Consider the following 25556-nt stretch of genomic DNA (forward strand, 5'->3'; position numbering starts at 1 on the left):
TGTCACTGTGAGGGGAGAATTAAAAAAGCGTGACTGTGGTTTTGTTCAGACCTCGTTGTCCCGGTCCTTCTCCAGGAAGTGTCGGGCCACGTGGCTGGGCAGGATGTTCCTCAGCATGTTCTCGTTGTGTTCTCGCAGCTCCTTCATCTCGTTGATCCCTCTTTGGCCTGGACGCGCCACAGGAAGTCCAGCCGGGCCGTGTACTCCAGCTGAAGACGGAAGAAACACACACAAAGACAGTTAGTAGAGAGTCTTTAACTTCTCCCCACATGATCATCATCAGCTTTCAGATGATGTACACCACTTCTATGTGACATCTGCTGTTGACCTGCTATCTCCCCCTAAAGACCCCCCCAAAAAAGGTACTATTGTGGGTCTCAGAGGGTTTACTGCTTAAAGATGTAAGCAAAGACCAGAGGGAAGTCTGTTGTTTACGTCTGTCAGATGATGTAGAGGCTGAGCTGCAGCTCTGGAATGAACGGCTGAATTTAAAAATGCGCTAAAGGTTGGATCAATTATGGAACACACGATCAATAAGGGCTTTAATATGCAACCACAAATTGCTTTTCTGAATGCACAATTAATACAAAGTTCATTTGAATACATAAAGCCAAACGAGAATCGGTACCATTTAGTTTGTACATGCAGAAGAGAGAGAGGAAAAAAAAGAAATATTGAAAATTAATTCCGGGGGGCAGGCAGATAAGCCTGGGAGGATTTAGGCGTCTCCCTCCGGGCGATTGGCGGAAACCGTTTTGGTGATTAATATCGGTATCAATTAGTCGTTTAATCATACGAGGTGAGTGCAAAACTTCAGTATCATTTTTTTTTTTTTGTAATTGCGAATGCAAAGCCTGCAGGGCCGGTTTTAGCGGAGGGATAATGAGGATGGTGGGCCGTTGGCGGTGAAATGAAATGACGGGTTGCTCAGGCGTTAATCAGCGCGACCTCCGCAGTGCGCCCCCGCTTTCATTCTAAACAGCTTCTATTATTAACATGGGAGAGACAAAAACACTAATAAACATTTTACTCAGCATTAGAGCCGCCGTCGTCTGACACACTGTGTAATTACTGCAGATTAATGTTCAGCTGTAGCGTCATATGTTCTGCTCTAACAGCCCTTTCACCCGGCCGGTGGTTCAAATATATATATGAGGGTATTAAACTCAGAGCAGAGTGAGGCAGCAATAAAGTGTTATTAAGCTTTTTAGCTTTTGTTGAATGAACTTGCCATGGCGACGCATCATTCGCCATGAACAGGAAGCTGTTTTCGAAGGGCTAGATATACTTGCAAACAAACAAAACTTGGCACGCTCATTAAAAGTGCTCAAATGTGTTAACAGACATGGTTTATGTGCTTGGGTGTGGCAAGGGAGCTCGATAGCCCCCTTGCCACACCACGCACAATTTCAACGAAGCAGCCTTCGCCGTACGTTTCACCTAGATGTACAAAATTGTTGATACGCAAATGTATCACATGTAGACTTAAAAAAAGTCTCTTGGGGCCATGCTCTAACCCAACAGGAAGTCGGCCATTTGGAATTTTGTGTGATTTTATTTGTGTATTTTTGGCTATTTCCAGGCTCTGTACTTTAAAGAACTTCTCCTTCGGATTTAACCTGATCAACTTCAGATTTGGTCAGTACAATCTAAAGACCTTTGTGATGAAATTTGTTCAGATCGTGAGGTTTTTTTAAACAACGTTGACGTGGCGTGGCGGAGAATTTACATGATTCGCCATTGAAAGACAAAACTGTTGTAACTCGACTGTACTTGGTCCAATCTGCCTTTAACTTGACCTACTTCATAAGAGTTCAGGCCTGAGGACATCTACATGGCAATATGGCTCATAGTCATAGCCCCACCTACTGTACTGGCAACAGGAAGTCAGCATCATGTGACAAACATCATCCCATTCACATGAAATTTACATTGTGTGGTCTACACTTGAGAATGAGCAACATAATGCATGTTTAGCGTCTAGTGCCACATAGTGGTCATTCCTGTGCCACTCAATCCACACAGCAAATAACGTCTAACTTGTGCATGCAGTGTCCGATGGTCACTGAAATGTACGGGTGCCTGACCGGCGTTCCCGCCAGTATTGCCTGTCGTGCGGGAAGGTGAGAGGGCCCGATCATCGCAAGTTTTTTACTTATTTGTTACTTGTTCGACATAAATAAATATAAATAAAGTGAAACTAAATAGTTGCCACTGTCTACTCATATTTAATCAACATGAATAGTATATGACTGTATGAAATAATATACAAGATAAGCATATCGTTTGTTTTCATGAACGGCAGAATGGTGCGTCGCTTTAAAAGTTGCGGCCGCACGGAATTGTGGGACGACATTATCTCCTTTTCTTTGGTAAAGGATGGTCCAGTGTATCCTATGCTAAAGGATAAAAGGAAGCATTGAAGCTCCTTTCCTTAGCATTTAGAGGATTCAAACAGTTCTTATCACGGCTGCTGCTGAGATACTTCCGTGTCATTTCAGGGTCACCTTCTAAGAGAAAAAAGACTTTTCGACTGCAGCCAAACACTTAAAAAAAGTGGACTTGAGTACTACAGCCCTGAGTTATTACGACCTGTTATTACATTTACTCTGTGGCGTTACTTTCTTCACCATCACTGGTACCATTACGTAGCCTCGACTAATATACTGGTCCTAAAAATGATTCAGAAGAAAAGTAGAAGAAAAGAGAAATCTTAATCATTTCAAAATAAGAGCCTTGTCTGCAGCTTTGTTAATGAAATGCTTCATGTTGACTGTGCTTGATAATGTAATTACTGCTGTGACAGGAAGCAGCGCTCATGAAGAACAACCTCATCTGGCTTCAGTGCTCTGCTGCCATTAGTTTATGATGTAAAAGCTCAGTGGCCTTCTTAGGAAACAAACGTCAACGTCACACGGCAGAATACACATGACTCATTACATCATCTTGTATTACTCACAGTTAAATACACAATAATACAGTTAAAGAGAAGAGTGTTAAAATTGTACTGTAATCATCTCCGTTGTTATTGTGAAGACATCATACATAACACTCACATTTAACAAGCGCTGAATGAGAGCGTCCTGTAATGAAGAAGAATAAAAGAGTGTCCTCCATCTTTCTGCTCTAATAGGCTCTTCTTCACAACACAATAACATCACTGAAGTGTCTCTTGTGAAAGAAGCACTAACTAATGTTTTTTATACCCTTCTCAACAAAAGATGCGGTGCTTTGAGTTTTCAGCTACAAAAGGATTGAAAAGCTGTGTTCTTGTTCCCGAATCTAAATGATGAAGCTGCTACAGTGTTTAGTTTAGTTGATATTCTACCTCGGCTTTACTCCATCACTACGTGTTTCTGTTCAACGTATCCTCATACAACGCTTTGTTATGATATCTTACGAAAAGTTATTTTTCATTTTTTTGTGCGTTTTCCTACGAATGTCCAGCGTCAATATCCGCTCCAGTGTTTCAAAATAAACTTCACAGGAAACAGCTTCTGTTAGGTTTAACAAGACAACCACTTAGTAAGGTTTAGGAAAAGATTGACTGGTTAGGATTAGGCAAGAAAACTACTTAGCTAGCTTTAGGAAAAGATGGTGGTTTGGGTTTCAAATAACTCAGAAAGTGGCGTTACTTATGTGTTTTCTGTGCTGCTGTCCCTTTTCCCTCTCCATTAGCTTTAAAGTAGTAGTTTTAAAGCTGTCTTCTGTGGTTGGTTTGGGTCATTGTTGGAGTGTTGTTTGCCCCAATAGGGCTGCCCGAGGGTGGGGCGTAAACAAATGGTCCCGGACGAGCCCCCCGTTTGTTTATGCCCCACCCTTGGGCAGCCCTATTGAGGTGAACAACACTCCAGCACTGAACCCAAACCAACCACAACCACCAAGCACAGAAAACACATACAGTCCAGTCCACTTCTGACTGGAGTGGTTCAACCAATCAGATTGCTTGATTCTGAGGACTGCACTACATGTTGTTGAGACCCGTGTCCTCAGCTGCACATAATCTATAAAGCTGCACATAAGCAAATGTTCACAAGGGTTGTCTGGGCATGTTCACATTTATTTTACCCTTGCATGAATTGCGGGTATAATGTGCATGTCCACTAAGAAACGGTGTCAGAAAACATAGAAGAAATCAAGAAACTTGCTTCTCAAAAAGTCAAAAGGTCGAAGGAACCCAGTCTCATGTTTTAAGTTGGCATTGATTTTTAAATATCTAATCCTGATCTCTTTCCTCCAAATGTTTTTGAAAAATGCAGATTATTATAAAAATGTTACGTAAACATTTTGGTCATTATGTTGACCAAAACTCTGTGTGGTATAATATGCAAATAGCTTGAATATGAACGTCATTTTTAGGAGACATGGTTGTAACGCAACACCTGCTGTGAGTCTGAGCATGAGAAATACAACCAAAAGAGTTCCCATTGTGTTTAAACCAGACAAATCAAACCATTAACAGAGAGCTGGATGTGATGCTGCACCTCGGACCTCACTGTAGAGAGTTAAACAGTCTCTTTTATATGCGCTTCTTTTTCTCTGGCCTGATGCATCTCACACAAACAGCTTTTCACGCTGCGAGCCGTCCTTGTGTCTGCTTCGCACAAACAAGTGGTAAATTGACCCAGGGAAAATCAATAGGCCATCCCAATATGCCACTGGATGACTTCAAATGCAGCTGCTTTCTGCTTTTATGAGGCTTCAAAGGAATCTAAATTAAGGCCGTCTACCCTCCATCTCTGGTCGACGCTGAACTTGCGTGATCAAAGGTTACCGCAGCGAGAGCGTGATAGCAACAAGGTGATACCAGTTTCCTGCAGGCTGCTGGACTCTGACTGCATCTCTATACAAATTGGAGCTTTATGTGTAAACAAGCAGTTCAACCAAAGAGGGTATTTTTCCTCTGCCTTATTCCTTTATCTCACAACTCCTCACATTTACTGAAGAACTTACTTAACAGTTCTAATCTTTTGATTAACAGTGTAAATTGTAACAAAACAAAACAAAAAACACCTAACCTAGGTTTAGGCAACAAAATAATCAGCCCTGTTGCCAAGAAAAAAATGTTGCCATTGGACGTTTCTGCAAATCAGGGATACGTTGATACCGCTGTTTCGTGTCTCGTGTTCACAACATTCAGTGTCATTTTCACTCTACAAACATAGTAGTTTTAAGCCCAACCATGTAATTCTTTCCTAACCTAACTACATGGTTTTGATTCGTTGTTACGGTTGTTACCTTACGTTGGTATGTGATTACGTTATTATTTCAACACAAACCATGATCGTTTTTTAACCTTAAGCAAGTAGTTTTGCTGCCTAAATATGAGGCAGATATGAAGCGTATTTCTGGTTCAGGAAACATCGACATTCAACGCATCTGTGGTTTGCAGAAACGTCCAATGTCAACATTTTTTTCTGGCGACTTGGTTTGACAAAACTACTCGGTTAAATGTTTAGTAAAAAACATCATAGTTTGGCTTAAAATTATTACACCATTGAATCAAAACAAAACACGTTTCCCTCCAAACATGAGAATGCAGTTTAGTTATATGGGAACGTAAGTTTTAGGAGACGGGGCTGGTTTTTGGATGAATGTTTCTCTACTTTACCCGTGGACATCAGTGTCTAACAGATTAAATACAGCAGCATCTGGAAGATGATGCTCATTTTTTTCCAGTGAGCACCTCTATGGTTGAGGTCTGGTTATATTCAGGTGATCATTTTGTGGATTATATTCGGAGGTTTAATCTTAAATTCAGTGATGGTGAAAGTGTTTGGAGCTGGTTGCGATCTCACCTGCTGGCCGTGGGTAAACACAGCGAGGAGGAACATGGCCATCAGGAGCAAGACGTCTCTTTGGTCCCCAGGAAGTTCCTGTTGGAACAAAAGAGAGAAGAAGACGCTGCTGAAGGACGATGTTTAGCTCAGTTGACTCTTCTCTTCTGTCATTTCATTGATGCAAAGTGCAGCTTGTTGAGCAATAAGAAGGAAGAAGTCATGTTTTCATGCTCTGCTTTTTTATTTTCTTTAGTTTTTAGACTCGTATGACTCACATTGGGCTCACTTCTATAGTGAATCAAATAGTGAAATAAAACTATTCCCCATTTTTCTGGGGACCTCCTGGAACTCCCACAAGGACCTCTGGCCCGGGACCCCGGCGTATGAAAACCTCATACGCTGGCGTAAGAAGGTTTTGCAACAAAACCTAACGTCAGCGGATTAATTTGCCTAATCTCCGCAGGTCTTTAGACCGCGGTTGAAACACAGACAACGGTGGGCCGAAGGAATCTTTTAGTTCCTTGAAAAGTAGTAACCAGGGACTAAAAGTCTTAAAACTTTTGTGGAAACCGAGTTTAGTTTCACATACATTACTATTAAAACTTATGCTGCAAATTCTTTAAAATGAAATCAGATCATTAAGTGTACGAGGGGGAAGTGTCTGGTAGAGGAAGGTGGTCGTGTTCAGTCATGTTTTGTTCTTGAGTTCATATAAGAAGAAAGTTTGATGATCGAGCTGTAAAAATGTACCACCAAGTTGCAAGAGGAGTCTCTGAAAACTCTGACATTGGGAGCTTAACTGAAGCTTGATTTATCAGGCTGATACTGATACAATACGATATCTGAGAGTATGAAAAACTCTGTAAACTTACTTTAAAATACTACTTACTGTATAGCATTTAGGCTCCGTTACATATTCCATATGTGTGCAGAGTGGAGGGAACCTTGGTTCTTTCAGTGGGAACAAAGGTTCCAATGTAACCAGACTCCAATCTCTGAACCTGTCAGCTATCGGCATGACAACGGATAAGGCTCTGGGGGGCAAGAGGCTATATTCCTGTGGTTCTGGTGTAGCCAGCCAATACCCGGGCCAAGACTTTGTCTTGTCTTGTCATTGTTTACAGTTCCGATTAGAAACTGAGATGCGAGAATGGAGTCTGAGTTGAGAAACGACGTCTACGACCGGATTGTTTCTCAAGTAGCCAGTTTACAAGCTAATTTCAAACCAATAAAAAGCTAAATCATCATCAGTCGATAGCCGCTGGGTTCCCCTGATTGCGTTTCAGCCGATGCGTTCCGCCTCTTGTGCTCTCCACACAGACTGTTTACCTGCATTCAACCAAAGCCTGCTCAAACGTGATTGGTCGATACTACTCGGACATCAAACGGAAACCAATTTCTACTTGGAACTTATAGAATCTGTTTATAGAGATTATCCAGACGCTACATGACAATGGCACATCAACATCCAAACCAACTATGCACAGTACACCCGAACGTTACGCCGATAAGTGATCGCTGAACGTGTCATTGTAAAGCACTCACTCTGTGTTGTGGTGGACGGTGTCGTAGCGAACAAACAGCGAGGTGTAGAAAGCTTCGGTCAGCAGCGCGTAGATGGCGATCATCACCAGCAGCACCGCCAACTTCAACACCGAGTTCAGCCGCAGGAACACGGCACACGTCACCATCGCCAGGACCCCCGTGAACACGAAATACTGGGGAACACAAAGACATCGCTTAATCAGATCAAATCAAATCAAAGTGGGGTAAGATTGCTGTCAGACATTCATGTTCTCCTTTCAGGATGAATTGTAATAACTTTGGTGACGACCTTGACTTGTCTTCTAGCGCCATCGTTCAATGTGGCAGACGTAACCTCTATTTTATCACCACATTCATTTATAGAAAACATACAGCGCACTTATTTTTTCAGCATTTATTATACTGAAAATCACTCCAAACAGCATATTATTATTAAGAAAATTACATTATATGCAGGAGTTTTTGAACCGTACAGGACTGACTGTTTTGGGTAGTAATGGTTCCATTAACAAAACTTAACAAAACAGAGAATCCCCCAGCATGCACTGCAGGTACAAAAAGCCCTATTTTTTCGGGGCAGGGAGGGTAGCCTACTGTACATAGTACTGTACTGTACTTTGTTATTGTCATCTATGGTGGTTGTTTGCATAAAAACACACAATTCAAATGATAATGATTATTTAAACTATTTGCTTTGATTAAAAAAATCTTGGCAAGCTGCTTAGAGCTAGTGTTAGGAAGTTTAACAGGTCATAATTCTCTCTCTGATATCTATTTTATATTGACGTGAAAACATCTCCTTCAAACAACTGGATCTATTCAAGTTTCTCGCCACACATCATGATAACGTTGTAATTTACCTTCACCCAATAGTCATTTTTTCCTGAGCCGACTTTGAACGCTTCATAACAATAAATCAATGGCAGCTCCGTTAATGTTCGTATCTCCGGTATTTAGCCAGTCAGGACTGTGCTGCTAACGTTACTAACTCTCCTCCTGCTGATTTCAACACAGATTTGTTGTTCATAGTGTCGCTTTATCATGGAAAAAATAGGGTGCGCCCCCTCAGGTTTAGGTTTCTCTCTTCACCGTGGCTCTGGTCCCAAACAAACCAAAACATGACACAGCATGTGTATGCGTCATTGTGCAGCGTAACTGTGGGAAAGCATCAATAAGAGGAATCGATAGTAAGAGATTCCTCCACGTACCACTAGAGAGCACGCGTACCACCAGCGTACCATAGTTTGAGAACCACTGATATAAACATTATAATGACCGATCTGATACTCCACTGCACCAAACACTTCTGATTTGGCATTTTTTAGTTTGTGTGTCTAATTTAATATGCAGCTAAATAAAGAGTCAATAACTCTTTTCATGTATCTAGAAAGTGCTCTTATTTGTGCACACACAAGCTCTACAAGAAGGTTGTGACGTACGTATTCAACGACGATACATGACTCAACCCAAGCTTGCAGCTATATAAAAAGCGTTTCCTCCCTTATTGAGTCCATCGATCAGCTGCATATTGTGTGAGCAAAATAACATAATGGATGTTTTCTCCGTGACGTTCTGATGGCTACATCAGTCGCCGTTGTCTGAAGCGAGACCTCCCTCTGGGCGCGAGCAGATGTCTGGGATGTTTAATTCATCATTTTGCCGCCGTCGCAGAAGTGAAAAAAAAAACACAACAGATGGACCCGACTGCAAAATTCAGACACCTCATTTAGTCGGTACCTCTGGGTAGAAGCAGATGTCTGGGATGGAGGCCGACTCGTTGTACGTCTGGTTCCTTAAGGTGCTGGACTTGTCGAAGTCGCACCACAGCTGTGAGAGACCAACAGGGGGGAATTATACTGTTGTTGTACAGTGTTAAACCGATGCAGGATCAATGTTAAAATACACAGAATCACGCTTCAGACATTTATTCATCAAGCATTTCATCTTTCAAGGTGTTCAAGCTCTCTGCAGGAAGGACAGGAGAGAACAACTTTTGGGTATGTGAGGGACATAAAATCATAATTTATATATCATTTGAAGCACTTTAGTGGCTTCTACTAGCAACAGCAAAATGTATTTGCAAGAGCAGATCTGCAAAGTCACAAAATGTTTGGACCAAATGTGTCTGCAACATGTTCATGTCAAGTCACCATGTCATACTCACACAAGATATAAATAAATAAAGCTCCAAACTTACGCAAAATTTTGGCGAGGAAAAACTGGTATAGTCATTTTCAAAGTGGTCCCTTGACCTCTGACTCCAGATCAGTGAATGTAAATGGGTTCTATGGGTACCCACGAGTCTCCCCTTTACAGACATGCCCACTTAATGATAATCACATGCAGTTTGGGGCAAGTCATAGTCAAGTCAGCACACTGACACTAAAATAGTCCCCAACAAATGCACAATTTGCTCTTGTTGGTGTAACATTTGGTAACAGCTACAGTGACCAGCTGTTTAAGGAAATTACTGAGTCTTTTTAAAACATTAAACTATATATTTGAGAGCTGTTTTAAAACAGCTTAGAGTTTAAAGTCTCGGGGTCTCAGAAGGACACTTGTGCAAAGTGAGAACTAGAAACAGAACAAAGTGCTGAGTTTGGTGTATCCCTGCATGTTTAGACAAACAACAAATATCAACCCTGTAAATATCAAACAATCAAACAACAATCAGGAAGTGGAAACCGAGCTCACTATATTGATCATGGCCGCCAGGAAGTTGATGAGGATCGAGATGAAGATGATGACGTTTCGCGCTGCGTAGGTCTCGTTGATCCAGCAGCAGGCTTTGCGCAGGACCAGAGGCAGACACTTGTAGTCTTCCGCTGTCGTAACTAGGACCAGACAGGAATGGAGGACGATGAGGATTGAGAACTGGATCACCATGGTTACCATCCTGCAGAAACACAATGAATGTTACAACGTTACGTAAAACAACGTTACGTAAAACAACCTTACGTTAAACAACCTTACGTTAAACAATGTTACGTATAAAACAACGTTACGTATAAAACAACGTTGCGTATAAAACAACGTTGCGTATAAAACAACGTTAGGTATAAAACAACGTTACGTTAAACAACGTTACGTATAAAACAACGTTACGTATAAAACAACGTTACGTATAAAACAACGTTACGTAGAACAAAGTTACGTAAAATAAAGTTACGTAAAACAAAGTTACGTAAAGCAGCATTACAGAAAACAAAGTTACGTAAAACAAAGTTACTTAAAACAAAGTTACTTAAAACAAAGTTACGTAAAACAAAGTTACGAATAAAACAACCTTAGGTATAAAACAACGTTACGTAAAACAGCGCTACATATAAAACAACGTTACGTAAAACAGCGCTACGTAAAACAGCGCTACGTGAAAACAGCACTACGTAAAGCAACGTTACTTAAAACGTTACTTAAAACAACATTAAAAAACAATGCTACGTAAAACAACGCTACGTAAAACAACGTTCAAAAACAACGCTATGTAAAACAACGTTCAAAAACAACGCTATGTAAAACAACGTTCAAAAACAACGCTTCGTAAAACAACGCTACGTAAAACAACGCTACTAAAAAGCGTAAAGTCAGCGTTTATTTTGGTTTCACAGGGGACACAAACAGCGATCTCATGGGTGAAAGTCCTGTGTTTGTTTGATCCTGCCTTTGTTTTTTGTTAGTATGTCCAAATTCTCTTTGTGTGTGTTCACGAATTGGTGAATAAAGGGGAAAAAACTAAACAATAACGACTCTTTCTGTTATCAGTCTCTCAGTCAGAACTGTGCTGGACAGTCTGTCCTCCTTTACCTGGCAGAGGGAAGCAGGCTTTGGATGGTGGTGATGAAGATGAGCACGATGAAGGCGCACACCAGGTTGGACTTGAACACCTCGTCCCTCATCTGGGAGTACTGCAGCACGAGAAGAAGAAGAAGGAGAAGGAGGAAGAGGGAGGTGAGGGGAGGATGGAGAAACAAGTTTTCAGACAAACACAGAAGAGCGAACAAAGTGAAGATGCACCTCAAACACACACCGACGCACCGCCACAGACGCATTCAACGGTTCAACCACAAGCGTCAGAGAGAGACAGGAGCTGGTGGGTTAGCCGGGGGGTCCTGGGGAAGCTGCAAAGCTGACAAGCACAATGCTGGCTGTTAACCACCAGCTGTTAGCCGATAGCAGAGTCAGAGACACAAGCAGAGAGCGCTGCACCAGAATAAACTACCTGTTGGGAGGGTTTCCCAAAGCTGAACTGAAACGTGAATTCTCTGCATTTGAGAAATATTCATTTTTGAAATGTATTAATTTTCACAGGGTTTAATAGCGCCAACAACGCTAACAAGCAACGTCAACAAATACATGCATTATGTTAGTAGCCTACTATCTAAATGCAGTTTTCAGAGACTTTCTACATTGATTTTACCTTCAAATTACAATAAAGTCAACTTTTTTGTGTGCGTGTATACTGTATATGTGTAAGTAAACATGTGTACATTATGGACTACTGTAAATATAGGCTATATAGTATGTGTACTATATGTATTTGCACCATCATACTAGCTGACTTTATTCTCTTTTTTTCAATCTTTTGCCCTTGTTTTATAATTTTCTTTATTTTTATTTACTTTTATATTATTATTATTATTATTATTATTTGTCATTATAATGATTATTATTATTATTATTAGTAGTAGTAGTAGTAGTAATATTGTTAACATTATGATTATTATTAGTAGTAGTAGTAGTATTTTTATTTGTTATTATATGATTATTATTATTATTAGTAGTAGTAGTATTTGTATTGTTATCATTATGATTATTATGATTATTATTATTATTAGTAGAAGTAGTAATATTGTTAACATTATGATTATTATTATTATTATTATTATTTTTATTTGTTATCACTATGATTGTTATTATTATTATTATAATTATTATTATTATTATTATTATTATTATTATTATTATTATTATTAGTAGTAGTAGTAGTATTTTTATTATTATCATTATGATTATTATTATTAGTAGTAGTATCATATTGTTATTATTTTCTCTATAAAATATATAAACATTGTAGGAATTCAGTATGAACATCATCATTAAAAAAGCAAACGTACATTTTTTATTAACTCCTGCAATAAAGTATATATATATATATATATATATATATATATAAGACATAATACAGCTGTTGTTGGGTAAAAAGTACGTCAAGAATTTGGAAAAGTTTTTGTGATCCTTAAACTTCTTTTGAACTAGAGATATTATTCACTTGTAGTTGATTATTTTTCCATTACAGTATAACTATGTGTATTTTATTTCAGTTTATTTGCCAGGGAATATGCTCATAAATTAGCAGAACAAAGAAAAACTATGAATGAATTCAGATTCAGATTCATCAAATGTATGAAAAATAAATTTGACTTCAATTTGAGTTAATATTTTCACTTCAGTCATTGGTTGTATTGAGATAAAAGAAACTGCCTGCTATATTGAGGATGTGGGCATTAGCCTTTCCTGAAGAAAGCCCTGCTTTGTGCTGATGTAAGACTCCAGACTGATGAGTCACCGGTCTGGTACCGACAGCCTGACTCATCTCAATCTGAAGCTTTCCGCCCCCCCATGTAACCCCCGCTGCCCCGTCCTCGCTCTGTCTCTTTCTCAAAGGGTGCTGGGAAATTAGCAAGAGGATGCTTCACGTTTCGTCACAACTTTGGCAAAATAATAAAAATAAAAATGAGAGGAAGGCCAACAGCAAATCACTGCACACTTACTGAAGAGGAGGTTCACCCCAAAAGAAAATAAGATTCTTGGAGAAGTTTCGAAGATGGCGGTGGGGATTTAAAGGGAAACAGAGATGTGGAGGTGGGGGAGAGGTAGGGTCCATATGAAGGTCAAATCAAAGGTTGAAGGTTAAAGGTGAGCTTATTCATGGAACACAAAAATGGGGAGAAAGGAAAATCTACAGGAGTGCATTCACCAAAGAAAAAGAACATTCAGACACATTTTCGTGTAATTATGACTTCCATACATCATGATTATGACTTACATCCCATAATTATAAGAGACCTATGGATTATCAACGTTAAGTGATCAGTCAAACTGCTGCTAAAGGCTATTTCATTGTTGCCATGGAAACAACTTGTCCAAGTTTACTTGGTGTCAGCTGTTGACAGAAAGAAATTGCAGCTGTAAATGAACAAATTTAGTGTTTACGTACCTCTACCTTCCAACAAGAGAGGAAATATAGCAAATCAAGCTTTTCATTGAAGATATATTATAAATATATTTAGTAAAATGGTTCAAAGTATGGTTGAACCATCCAGTAAAATGGAGATTTACTTGATTTTTTTCTTGCACACTGTTTCCCCAAAATTCAGCCCGATATATTCAGTATCTTTTAGGACTTCCAATTGAATTTAGAATATATTTCTTCGGGTTTGTTTGGCTGCACAGGATGAGTTTGTAATAACCAACCCGGTCTCACGGGAAGGCGTATAAATACCACCATATTACACGGGAATGTCACGAGTACGCATTTTAGCCTTATCGCGTGTCATTTGTACGCCACGCAAACGTCCGCAGATAGGCTCAGGCAAGAAAACCACTCAGTTAGGGTAAGGGAAAACGTCATTGTTGGGCTTAAAGCTTCAGTAATTCAGTATATTTTTGGCATCAGTGGGCAAAAATTGCCATAATAACCTTTCAGCATATTGTAATTCAAGTGTTCTGAGAGCTAACTAGACTTCTGCTCCTCCTCATGGCTCTGTTTTTAGGCTTTAGAAAATCTAGCCCATGACGGGAGACTTTGACCAATCACAGGTCATTTCAGAGAGAGAGAGCGTTCCTATTGGATGTGACCGGTAGTTTGGCGTTCCCTCAAGAGATTTCACAATGGCGGCGGTGTCACAACTTTCTCATTTTAAAGCTAAACTGTTTACAAGATGATTCTGAAAACATCTGAGGAGAGAAATAGGCATTAACATAACATAATATTGATTCATATTTGATCAGCGCTGCTTAGTTTGACCGTTTGGTCGGCGTTCGTTAGTGATTGACAGCCGGCTCTCATAGACAGCAGATGGACAGCAGACATCATATCAGCTCTGACTGCTTGTTTTCCTCCGGTCTGTGAAATCTTGCAGATGCCGTTAGGAGCACCGGAGAACAGAAAAATATTGGTAGTCTCGCAATTTAGTATCGTAGTAATTAACTCTAGTATCTATATAAAACATTTTTCAAGGTCAAGGTCTCATAATTATGAGATGTAAAGTCATGATTATGGGATATAAGTCAGAAATTTGAGAAAACATCTCAGACATGCTTTGTTTCTTTAGTGAATGAAATGTGCTCCTGAAAAAAAAAAAAAAAGTCATCTTTTTCTAGCAGAGTGTAAACCGGTCCGTGGCACGGACCATGGGTTGGTCATGAGTAAACTCAAGGGGCTTCTGCAATCTTGGCAAAACAAATCAAACATCAATGTTTTCGCCCAGTTGACTTTTCTATCCTCGTCGAAGCAAAAAATCAAAAGCTGATTTATTTTAAAATTTCAGAATCAAACATGAGTCATGGTCAGGATGCTTTAACATTTAAACAACATTAGCAGTAGCTCAACAAAAAAGACTTTAAGTGAGTTAATATCTACCGTGTTTGTTAGTACGGAGTCTGAAGTGTGTCAAATTAGACTTCTACAGTCTTTCAAAATAGCCAATAAATCAATTCATACTTTTTAAAAAGCTATGATAAGCTTGAGAATGAAATATCATTCTTGACCTTGAGAATGGTAGTTTGACTTAACTCAAGGTCCATCTTCAGAGGTTTCAACTGCATCTCATGGTCTTCCTCAGGAGATGGAGTTGAATGGATGGAGACTCCATGAGATTTGCAGATAAAGACCGTGAAATGCAGTTGAAAGCTCTGAAAAAGTGGATCTTGAAAAACATAGACCTACTTTAAACTAATCAAGTTAATGTTGTTTTGAATGCTGCATTAATAAATAAAGTAAATATCATATTTAGGGAACCGATACTTGCCAATTCTGAAAAGGTGACGGTACTTGTTTTTTCTGGGGATCAGGGATTGAAACTATCGATGTCCCGTCCTCCCGAGGACGATAAAGAAATTCCTCGACAATGCTTCATTGTGAACAACAAATCCACGTTGAAATCAGCAGGATGAGAGCTAGTTAACGTTAGCTAACGTTAACTAACATCAGCTAACAGTTAACATACAGAGGTTGCATTACATTATGATGCATTCAAGCTCTATCCAGTAAAAATATCAAAAATATTATATTTATATTTTTTTTGCAGAGAAGCCTGAGGCGGAACATCAGGGATTAATAATAAATTCACTTCAATTCCACTAAATGTCTGGTATTGTGACTTCCCTAGTTATATTAGCACATTAAATAATTCAATCTATTTTATTAATAAGTGTAAAATGGAATTGCAAAATCATGAAACTTTTTAAATTAGACTTCTTTGTAATTTATAATCTAAAGGCAGAAAAATATTATTAATTGCCAAATTTATCTGCATTTTTTTTTTACGTTATTAGTGCATTATCTAAATCAATTTATTGTCCTTTAAATTGATCAATTTATTAACTGAGTATAATTAAAAAGTCCATAAGAATTCTGGTGAAACACTTTAGACTCCGTACACCGGAAGACCGAAATGGAGGAAAGTACTGGCCCTGGACCAAAGTATGTTTATTGTATTACATTATGTGGATAATTAAGGGATAATGTACAGCGAGCTGGTCATTGTTGTGAAATAAACCCGGACGCAGAAGCAGAGGTCTCTCATGGCCCTGAAGGGGTTCATTTCACAACAATGACCCGCAATAATTTAACACAAAAACGGTCCGCCAGAGTCCGACATCAGAGCCGCGTCCTTAGCAACGGTCTGTTATACATAGCAACGGTCTGTTATACATAGCAACGGTCTGTTATAAAGAAATAACAGACCGTAGAACGCCATAATTGACCAATCAGAATGAAGTATTCAATAAAGCAGTGTAATAATTTCCCATAATGTCCCTCAGTTACACCATGAACGTTTTTTTTATTAAAGTGACTCATGTGAAAACAGTAAAATAATTTAAAAAAATGCTAAAATTCGTCTTTTTTATCTCAATGCCTTTAGCTTACTCATGATAGGAGGAAAAAAATGTTGGTTGTTGTTTTGCTTTTGAAAATCTTCATCTAAGAATAAATATGGAGGAGGGAGAGAGAAAGAAAAAAAAAAAAAAAAACAGTGATCTGTCTAAAACCCCAGCTACCTTCTCTTCCAGGCTGGAGTCTTTAAACATCAGTGAGAAAGGCTTGATATGCTCTCTTCTCAACTTATCGCCACTCCGTAAGTCGATGGCGCTCTCTATTCGCTTGTTAATTTCCTCAGGACCAGAGTGGACATGCAAAGCTTGTGCGAGATGGTTTGGAAGCAGATTTATCGAATTTCTCGTTAGGGCAGCCAGAGTCTATAGGGGGAAAGCACATGCACATCAAATGAACCTGCTTGTCCCCCTTTTTGTTTCATTCAAGTTACAAAATGAAAAAAGAAACAGACACACAGTTACGTTCATTACATACTCGAAAGAAAAAATAAGGAAAAAAGGGACCAAAATGCAACGTTCGCTATCAAGACAGACACGAGCAGGTCATGCATCTCTCATTCACTCACAGCATCGATGTTAGTGGTGACAAAAGCTCGGAATTATGCACACAAAGCTGTGATTTATGTGCACGGCTGTGATTGGGAAGGGAAAAGGGCTGGGAATGAAAACAAAACGGATGAAAATTTAAAAAATATGAAGCATTAAATGCAGGACAAAAACACAGAAATGCACAAAATAAAAGCAAATTCTGATTTTACTGCATTAATCTTTAGTTATCCTCAAAATAAATTCATTCAACTTCCAAGTCGCTTTCGAAACAAACTTCTCCTCCTCAACCAGGACAACCTCGCATTACATTAATATGCAATATTTAAAAAAAAGAAATTGAATGACACAAGGTCCTTTGGTTTATAAGGGTCTCCTCAGGTTTTAATTTACCACTTCATCACTTCTCGTCTCGCTTGGCCTTCCTTCTCTCTGTGTGACAAAAACACACCGAAGGTCATAACCTTCCATAAACTCTCTTTTATTTAATCTTTAAAGAACCGCACTGATGGTTCGGCATGTGCAGTCTATTTAATATCCCCAATGTAAAGCTCTAAAATATGTTTTGGTGGAGAAGATAATGTATTTATTTGTGTGAATAAATACTGTAACTGGCCTATGAAAGAGTTTCCTCAATGGTACCTGGCTGCAGGCCATAGAATGTATATCAGAAGTGGATGTAGTCACTGTGACGTCACCCATTGGTTTGTGGACTGTTGTTTTGAAGCCTTGAGTTCAGCATTTTGGACGTCGCCATCCTGTTTTTTTTTTGCAACCAGAAGTGACACGAGATAGGATGTTTTTAGGCGACCCAAAATATTACAATTTGCTTTGATGTACTGAAAACGCACCATGAAAGGGTTAAAGTTGTAAGATCAAAACACGGACAACGCCGTGGTAGCAACCTCTCAATCACAAGATAGCCACGCCATAAAGCATTCCCTGCTTTATGGTACTTTTTCAGTGGTTCCCAACCTGGGGTCCGGGCCCCTGTTTTGCTCATGCATAACTAAAATCATAATAACAGACTTACTGGTTAATTTATACTAAAGTTTGGATGTAAAACTATTTTAAAGGTAAATTTTTTTGCAACTTAGTGGCAAAATCTAACGAAATATTCAGTTTCAATTGATATTTGTTGGCGTTAGCCTATCAAAAAACAACAATTCCACTGCAGTCGAAAACCGATTTGCTCTCCAGCTCGCTGCACACAAAGGAAGGCTGTATTGAATAGTGTATTAAAGTGTATTAAACACTTGACAAATCTCCCTTTAAGGTACATTTTGTACAGATAAAAAATGCAACAAAAAAAATACGATGCACCTTTTGCAAAGGTAGAAAATGTTTTCTGATCTCGGCAGCATACAATAAACTGACTGGTTTATCTTATTTCATAGTTTGTGGGATGGTAGACACTCCAGATACCTAAAAGTATGTTCACACACACTGAAAAGGTAAGTTTTTCATGATATATCCCCTTAAAAACACACTGGTGTGGGTCAAGGAAGTGAGTCAAGGTGAGCTCCTGTGCATCACGGCAGAGACGTCACATTTGTTCCAGAGAAAGCACTTGAGGTAAAAGTGGCAGAGGTCATACATGAGGATCAGAGTCATTCTCTCATTAGCTCTCCGCCATTAGCCGTGAGTTAAAGCAGCAAGCGTGGCTACTTTGGACAAATTATACCCTTTGGAGTGGCAGAGCCCCGTAGAGAGTCGGCAGCCATTAAAGTCATTATGAGAGAAATGTGTGAGAGAAATTCAATACGTCTCTCAATACGACTACAGGCAATCAATGTGTCACCTCGTCTCACTGAATCCAACACCTTACAGGGGTCATATCATGAGAATCTCACTTTTTTCAGTGCTAGTGCTCATACATCTGGATATCTAGAGTTCCTATCAATCCACAGACTGTGAAATAAGACAAAGAAGATATCGGCCAATTAATCCGCTTTTTTCTGCTCCAAACTGTCGTTATTATATCGGCCTTTAAAAATCGGTTGACCTCTAAATGCAGGTGTGAACCTGAAAATGAACATATGTCCCCCTTTAACAAATGAAATCCATCATACTGAGATCATTAAAAGTTCATTTCCAGACAGAATTGACTCTGACTATCACTGGCCGTCATTAGCGGTAGATTTACGTTTCCTCAGAGCTTCCTGGAGATTATAAATGACTGTAAATTTGTAGGTTTATCAGTCAACGTCTCATAAATCACAAGAAACTGCAGCATTTATCAACGTGAGAGGAAAGATATTCTCCCATATTGAGAAACATGGAAGCCAGACGAGCCAAACCACTCACTTCCATGTGATGATAACCAACCACATGAGCAACGCTAAAAACACTTGTTAACACAAGGATTTTATGTGATGGACAGTGCTGTAGAACATGCAGTGACTTGCAGAGCTTCATGAGTGAATGTAGTACAGAGTTTTAATTGTGGATTATTACTATTATTTACAAATGATCACACGTTTCTTAACCTTTCTCGGTCTAAAATAATTATAAATTATATTTATAATGAAATGAAATGGCCATTAAAAGGCAAACTCTATGTAGAAAGAAAGGGCCACGCAACGCAGCCGCCACGCAACGCAGCCGCAACGCAGCCGCCACGCAACGCAGCCGCCACGCAATGCAGCCACCACGCAACGCAGCCGCCACGCAATGCAGCCACCACGCAATGCAGCCGTCACGCGCTGCTGACGTTCGGGGGCTTACACTCCTAATGTTTTATATTTCTTTTAACTGTTTAACTGATAGCATTAACGATTAAACGGTTCCACTCAATCAATACAACGGTTTGTATGATATCTTACGAAAACGCTTTTGGTTTGCTTTCCTACGAACCTTTTCAAAATAAACTTCCGTCTTCACAAGAAACAACTTGGTTAGGTTTAGGAAAAGATCGTTGTTTGGGTTAAAATATCTCCGGAAGTGGCGTTACTTGAGTACAGACATGACAAATAGATCAACTTTGACTTCTGGTTTCACATGGGACATGAACAGCGGTCTCCTTGGTGACATTTTTATATTTTATGACGCACCCATACACCCCGACCTCCTCCCTGCGCTGCGTTTGTCGCTCTTTAAACTTCCTCGTTCGCGATTACATGAAAGACCGAATATCAAATAATAAAATTCATAATGTTATTGAATATCGTTCTGTTATCGTGGCCAACCATTATTGTGTTGAACGATAATGTGTTATTTTGAAATCAGTCAAAATGCTACCGTACCTATTTACTTGTTACTCACTCTTTCACCGACTGTAAAGAATCACTTCATCACTATAGCTGTTGCACTCTCCACCTTTATCTATGCAGCGCAGACAGCCCCCTAATGTGAGGTTCAACAGAGGGAGTTTTTGGGGGAGAGTAGGTAGGAAACCACTGACTTGAAGCAGAATATATAATAACTGCTGGAATGCTTTGAACTTCACACACTGATCATTTATTATCAGCATCTGAGGATGGATATTTTTCAGTTTTTTTTTCTTCTCGGTTCAGAGAAGCAGCTGGATTCAAACATTTCTTGGCGAAGCTTTGAAGCTTTAAACATTTGGAACCTTTATATCCCCCGTAGACTGCCAGCATTTAAAAGTTACAAAAACATATCTTCCATATATATTATCAGCTGTTCTCGTTCCGAAGAGCGTCAAATACTGACGTTTACCGACGTATACGGCCCCTTTTAGTGCTTCTATGAGACGCACTATTTTTTCTATTAACATTTGCAATGTAAATCCATCCACAGCAACAGGAAACGCTCAGGGGAGGTGCTGTGGTGACGTAGTTTAAAGAGCAAAGGAGACACACAGAGCGGGAGGGAGGGGTCCAACAAACACAGGGCTAGAGCTGGGTTTCCACCAAAAGTTCCAGGGACTAGGAACTACTTTTCAAGGAACTAAAAGGTTCCTTCAGCCCACTCTTGTCTGTGTTTCGGGCAATTAGTCCGCTGACGTATGAAAAGGCAACATGACATTTGACGAGGGCTGCTGGTGGTCATGGCAGTAAACACACTCTGCACCCTGACGTTCACTGTGTCGCCTGTTAACTCTAAAAAACTAAATGAGGTTTTGTCTTACTTTGATGACATTTACTGCTGCATATATTTACTGATGCTTGTTGTAAGTAATGAATGACATGAAACTAGGAGTGTCTTTCTCCACAGGAAATCATCTGTTTGATGGTTATTTATTTGTGCTTTAGATTGTTAACGCCGTGAAACAAAATAACCTTTCTTTCTCTCATTCACCGCGCCGTGACGTTACCGCTCACCTTCGCAATCTCTCTCTCTTTTTCCTCTGTCTTTTCTAAAATGAGTCGGGAAGCCGACAGGAAAGTCTAACTTTGCTTTTAATGTTACCAAACAAAGAGAAATGATCTCCCCTCGTCCTAAAACGGTCCTAAATCGATACTAGAGTACTTCCTTGTTTTATGAATGAAGCGGTACAGTTGAAGCAGCAACGCTGGGTGTGTATTTGACCAATCATTGATGGTCATCCCTGCAAACTCCACCCCGAAAGTGCCTGTACTTTCAGAAAATACTATCCCCCGACCACCAGGGCCTTTTTTGGGGTGTAAAAAGGCCCCGTTAAATGTCCTCAGAACTTAATTTAGACCCTGGTGTTTGCAGTCGAAATGCAATGAGTTCCTGAAAAGGTTCTTAGTTCGTTAGTCTACCGTGTGTCACAACGTTCAGCTTTCATTTTCACTGTAAAAACGTAGTAATTTCAAGCCCAACCATGTACTTTTTTCCTAAACCTAACTATAGTGGTTTTATTGCCTGAACCTTAGAGAGGGGTCTGACGAAGCGTCAATATGTGACGAGTTGGGATGAGATATAGTTGATACTATACAGTATACCCTCTTCTTTCCACATATTCAATTCATCTAGCAAAACATTCAAACCCAAGACGACACTTCTTAGAGATATTCTGCACTACAGTCTTCTCCCTGTAATTCATCCTGACACGTCTGCTATCTGATCTCCACTTCAACTCCGACACGGATCAGAGTAAAGAAACTCGATATCAGAGGGGGGGATCTAATACTTCACAGTCCACTTCATAACCTCAACAAGCCCTCAGACGTCCACTCAAGACACAAGACGCTCAAAGGTGGGTGGGGAGGGGCGGTTACCAGTGTTATGAGCCGTGCGGCCATGATTGTTTTTGGCGTGCACGTTCCCCCCCGAGGAAGCACGCGGCCTAAAGGCCACATGCTTCCGCATCTGACATTTCTCAGTTGTTTCTGTGTGATGTTGCTCCGGAGCGGTGCTTGGCTGTATGGGGGGGGCAGCAGTATGGGGTCACATGTATGATACGTATTATTAATAACACAACATATCTGTCTCTTGGAAATGCCAACATATGATGCCAGGAAAAGGGCAAGTGGATGTGGAGGGGGGGGGGGGGTGCATGGTAAGATCAGAGGATGTTCATGTGCTGACTGTCTCACATGTGTGGTCGTGTGACGGATTAACTTCAGAGCCAGAAAGTAGAATTCACCGCTACATGACTTGTTTGGAACCGGAGCTCTTCAAAGGATTGCAAGCAGGGCGTTATGTAAACTACAGACAGGCTTCAGGGCAAATGGATCTGGACTGTAGTACACTGTAGTACACTGTAGTACAAAGACAGATTGCCATGATCCTTGGTACATATATTCATTGATCCTCTGACTTCTCATGAAGCACCAACAGGTCAAATTTTCACTTGTCCTGAAACTAATGAAAGAGTTCCCATCCAGGGCTCCAGAGAGCCGTCTGTCAAGTGTGACTAAACCGTGAAACCCTGTACTCCTCCTTGGGAAACATCACAACCATAAAACCTTCCGGTATTTAAAAATTAACTATTGATTGTTTTTTGTCGTCAAGAAAAATGCTGCGGTACACCTGAACAGTTCAGCCCAGACCGACATCACCTCTCCATCACCTGTCTCCCCAGTAAGATGCCTAATACTTATCAGAGGCGACAGATTAATTTCACAAGTGGGGAGGGCAAACACGAGACATCTTCTCTACTTCGATCGATCGCCAAACAGCTGATCTGCTTTGAGAGCAGTTGTCTGTTGTCCGCTCACTCACAACGCACACAATACATCACGCTACTCTTCTACCAACATAACATGTGGATACCTGATGGTACCGTAGGTCAACTGTTTGAGACGCAGTAAACTCACTATTGGGTTGCAACCTATTTTTCCCCTGATAACGTAACATTGTGACCAACAAATCTGTGTAGAAATTGTTACGCCCCACCCTTGGGCAGCCCTATTGTGGCGAACAACACTCCCAACACTGACCCGAAGCAACTACAGAAGACATCTTTTAACACACTTTATTCCATAGGATTTATTAACAAAGAAATACGAAAAAGACAATACAGAAATCATAGGCCGAGAGCCAGCAGAACCAGCAGAAGCCTCTCCCTTCTGCTGCTGGCACTGGAGCTTTTCAAGCACTTCCCTTCCCAACCTCATTGAGCAAATACAGCACACCTGGGCAGAGATACCGGAGCCGTAACACCATTGATTTACATCATGAGGCGTTCAAGCTCCAATGACTGTGAATGAATGTCACGCAACACGTTTCTGCTCCAGTCTTTTCAAAATAAAACTACTTAGTTAGCTTTAGGAAGAGATCGGGGTTTGGGTTAAAATAACTCCAGAAAAGCTGTAACTTAACTACGGAAGTTATGTGATGAATAAATCAACGTTGACTTCTGGTTTCACACGGGACACCAACAGAAGTTTCCTGGGTGAAAGTCCTGTGTTTTTGACCCACCCATCCACCCCGACATCCTCCCGACACAGCGTTTGACGCTCTTTATATTTCGTTATATATTATATATTTGTTTATATTCGTATCAATGTACACAAATCAATACATTTCATTTTGTGACTATTTCACGAACTGAACTGTATAGTATGCCATCAAAAAGTGTGCAAGGAACGCCATTCACTGTTTCTAGGCATCAACATTTGTTGCACTTTGAAAGGTCATTGGCAACCGAGGTCAAAGTGGAAATAATTTGAACATTGAGAGAAGCGTTTGGTGGCAATTTCTAGCGGTGCGCAACCACGCCAAGGGTAGCGCTTCCATCTAGTCTGGCGACACCGCTCTCCCCATAGATAAAACAATGGCGGTTTAAGACTGCTACTGGGCAGAATGTAACGTGTATTTTAAAAATAATTTAATCAACACCTGACATTTCTTTTTTATTTGATGACACAAACAAAACCTTTTTTTTTTTTTTCGTTGGATGTGATTGGAGAACTGGAGCTGAACCGTACTTTGTTCTAATATTGTTATTTAGTGTTGTAGCCTTCGTTATGGGACATCTTAATGTGAAGAGGCGAATGGAGGCAGAGTGAAATACCACCTTCCATCATTTTAAACATTGAAGAGATTTCCCTCAGCAGACAGGAGAGCAGACGTCTCAACAACCAGCACTAACACAAACAGAAACCAAAAAAACAGAAAACGTGAAAATGAACCCATTTCCTTTTTGGCCTGGATTTCACAGCATAGCTGAGTAACCGGGTCTTCTGAGGAAACACACAACCTCCTTTGAGGTGAAAGCACTGTGACAGTGCCGTGCATCATGGGAGCCAGCAGGCACACAGCGAAGCATGAAAGAAGTAAAGACAGAGCCACTCAGCCGGTACAGAGAGCCTGCACAGAGCTGGGAGTCTGATTCCAGGACTCACAGGTCCTCCCTGCATCTTCTGGGTTTGATGATCACAATCAGGACCCGGGTGAACGACAGTTCACAGAGACGCAGTGACGGACAGGATGTGATGTCATTTATTCAATGCTTATCGGTGTGTACTATAATGGGCTAGCCTCAGATACCAAATAGTGTGTTTATGGCAGCTATCAGCAGAGAGCTGTTACCTGGATACTGCTGATTCATGCAGCCAACCGATGGGTTGTCTGTCATTACTCTTTATTGCATGTCTGCAACCAGCTGTCTACAGTTAAAGGGACCGTATTCGTCCTCTTACCCTGTAGGGCTATTTTGGTGTGAGTTGCATGACATGAGTTATAGTGGAACTAGACGACACTCGGCTTGTGGTGCTCAAAACGCCCCAAAAAATACATTTGAAAAACTCAACAGCGATGTCTCTTTCCAGAAATCATGATCTGATTACTCAAGATAATCCACAGACCTTGTTGTGAGCAGCTTCATGTAGGAACTATTTACTTTCTATCGAACTACACCGCTCGCCGATGGCCAAAAACCAACATGCCAATGGCCAAAAATGAAGAAGACAACAGTCAAAATGCCGAACTCAAGGCTTCAAAACGGCATTCCACAAACCAATGAGTGATGTCATGGTGACTACGTTCTCTTATTATATACAGTATGGATGGCAACGGCCAAAAAACCAAGAAGGCGACGGCCAAAGACCAAGATGGCAACGACCAAAAAACCAAGAAGGCAACAGGCGAGGTTTCTCCTTTTAACTGGTGACTACAGTAATTACTCCATCATCACCTAAACTAAAGATGTCATTGACAGTTACAGACCTCACAGCGCACCGTTTTCACGCA

At 40.3% G+C, this 25556-nt stretch overlaps 1 protein-coding gene across 1 annotated transcript in view; it reads right to left on the reverse strand.

Moving 5' to 3' along the window:
• adcy8 (adenylate cyclase 8 (brain)) overlaps window positions 1-25556 on the reverse strand; it is a 93832-nt gene that overhangs the window by 11489 nt on the left and 56787 nt on the right. The window contains 9 exon segments of the mRNA XM_037787730.1: window positions 52-158; window positions 161-209; window positions 5799-5851; window positions 5854-5876; window positions 7326-7498; window positions 9063-9152; window positions 10020-10221; window positions 11130-11230; window positions 16608-16805. Of these exon segments, the coding sequence (XP_037643658.1) occupies window positions 52-158; window positions 161-209; window positions 5799-5851; window positions 5854-5876; window positions 7326-7498; window positions 9063-9152; window positions 10020-10221; window positions 11130-11230; window positions 16608-16805 (996 nt within the window).

Source organism: Sebastes umbrosus, chromosome 12, assembly GCF_015220745.1.
Source record: "Sebastes umbrosus isolate fSebUmb1 chromosome 12, fSebUmb1.pri, whole genome shotgun sequence".
Taxonomy (NCBI): domain Eukaryota; kingdom Metazoa; phylum Chordata; class Actinopteri; order Perciformes; family Sebastidae; genus Sebastes; species Sebastes umbrosus.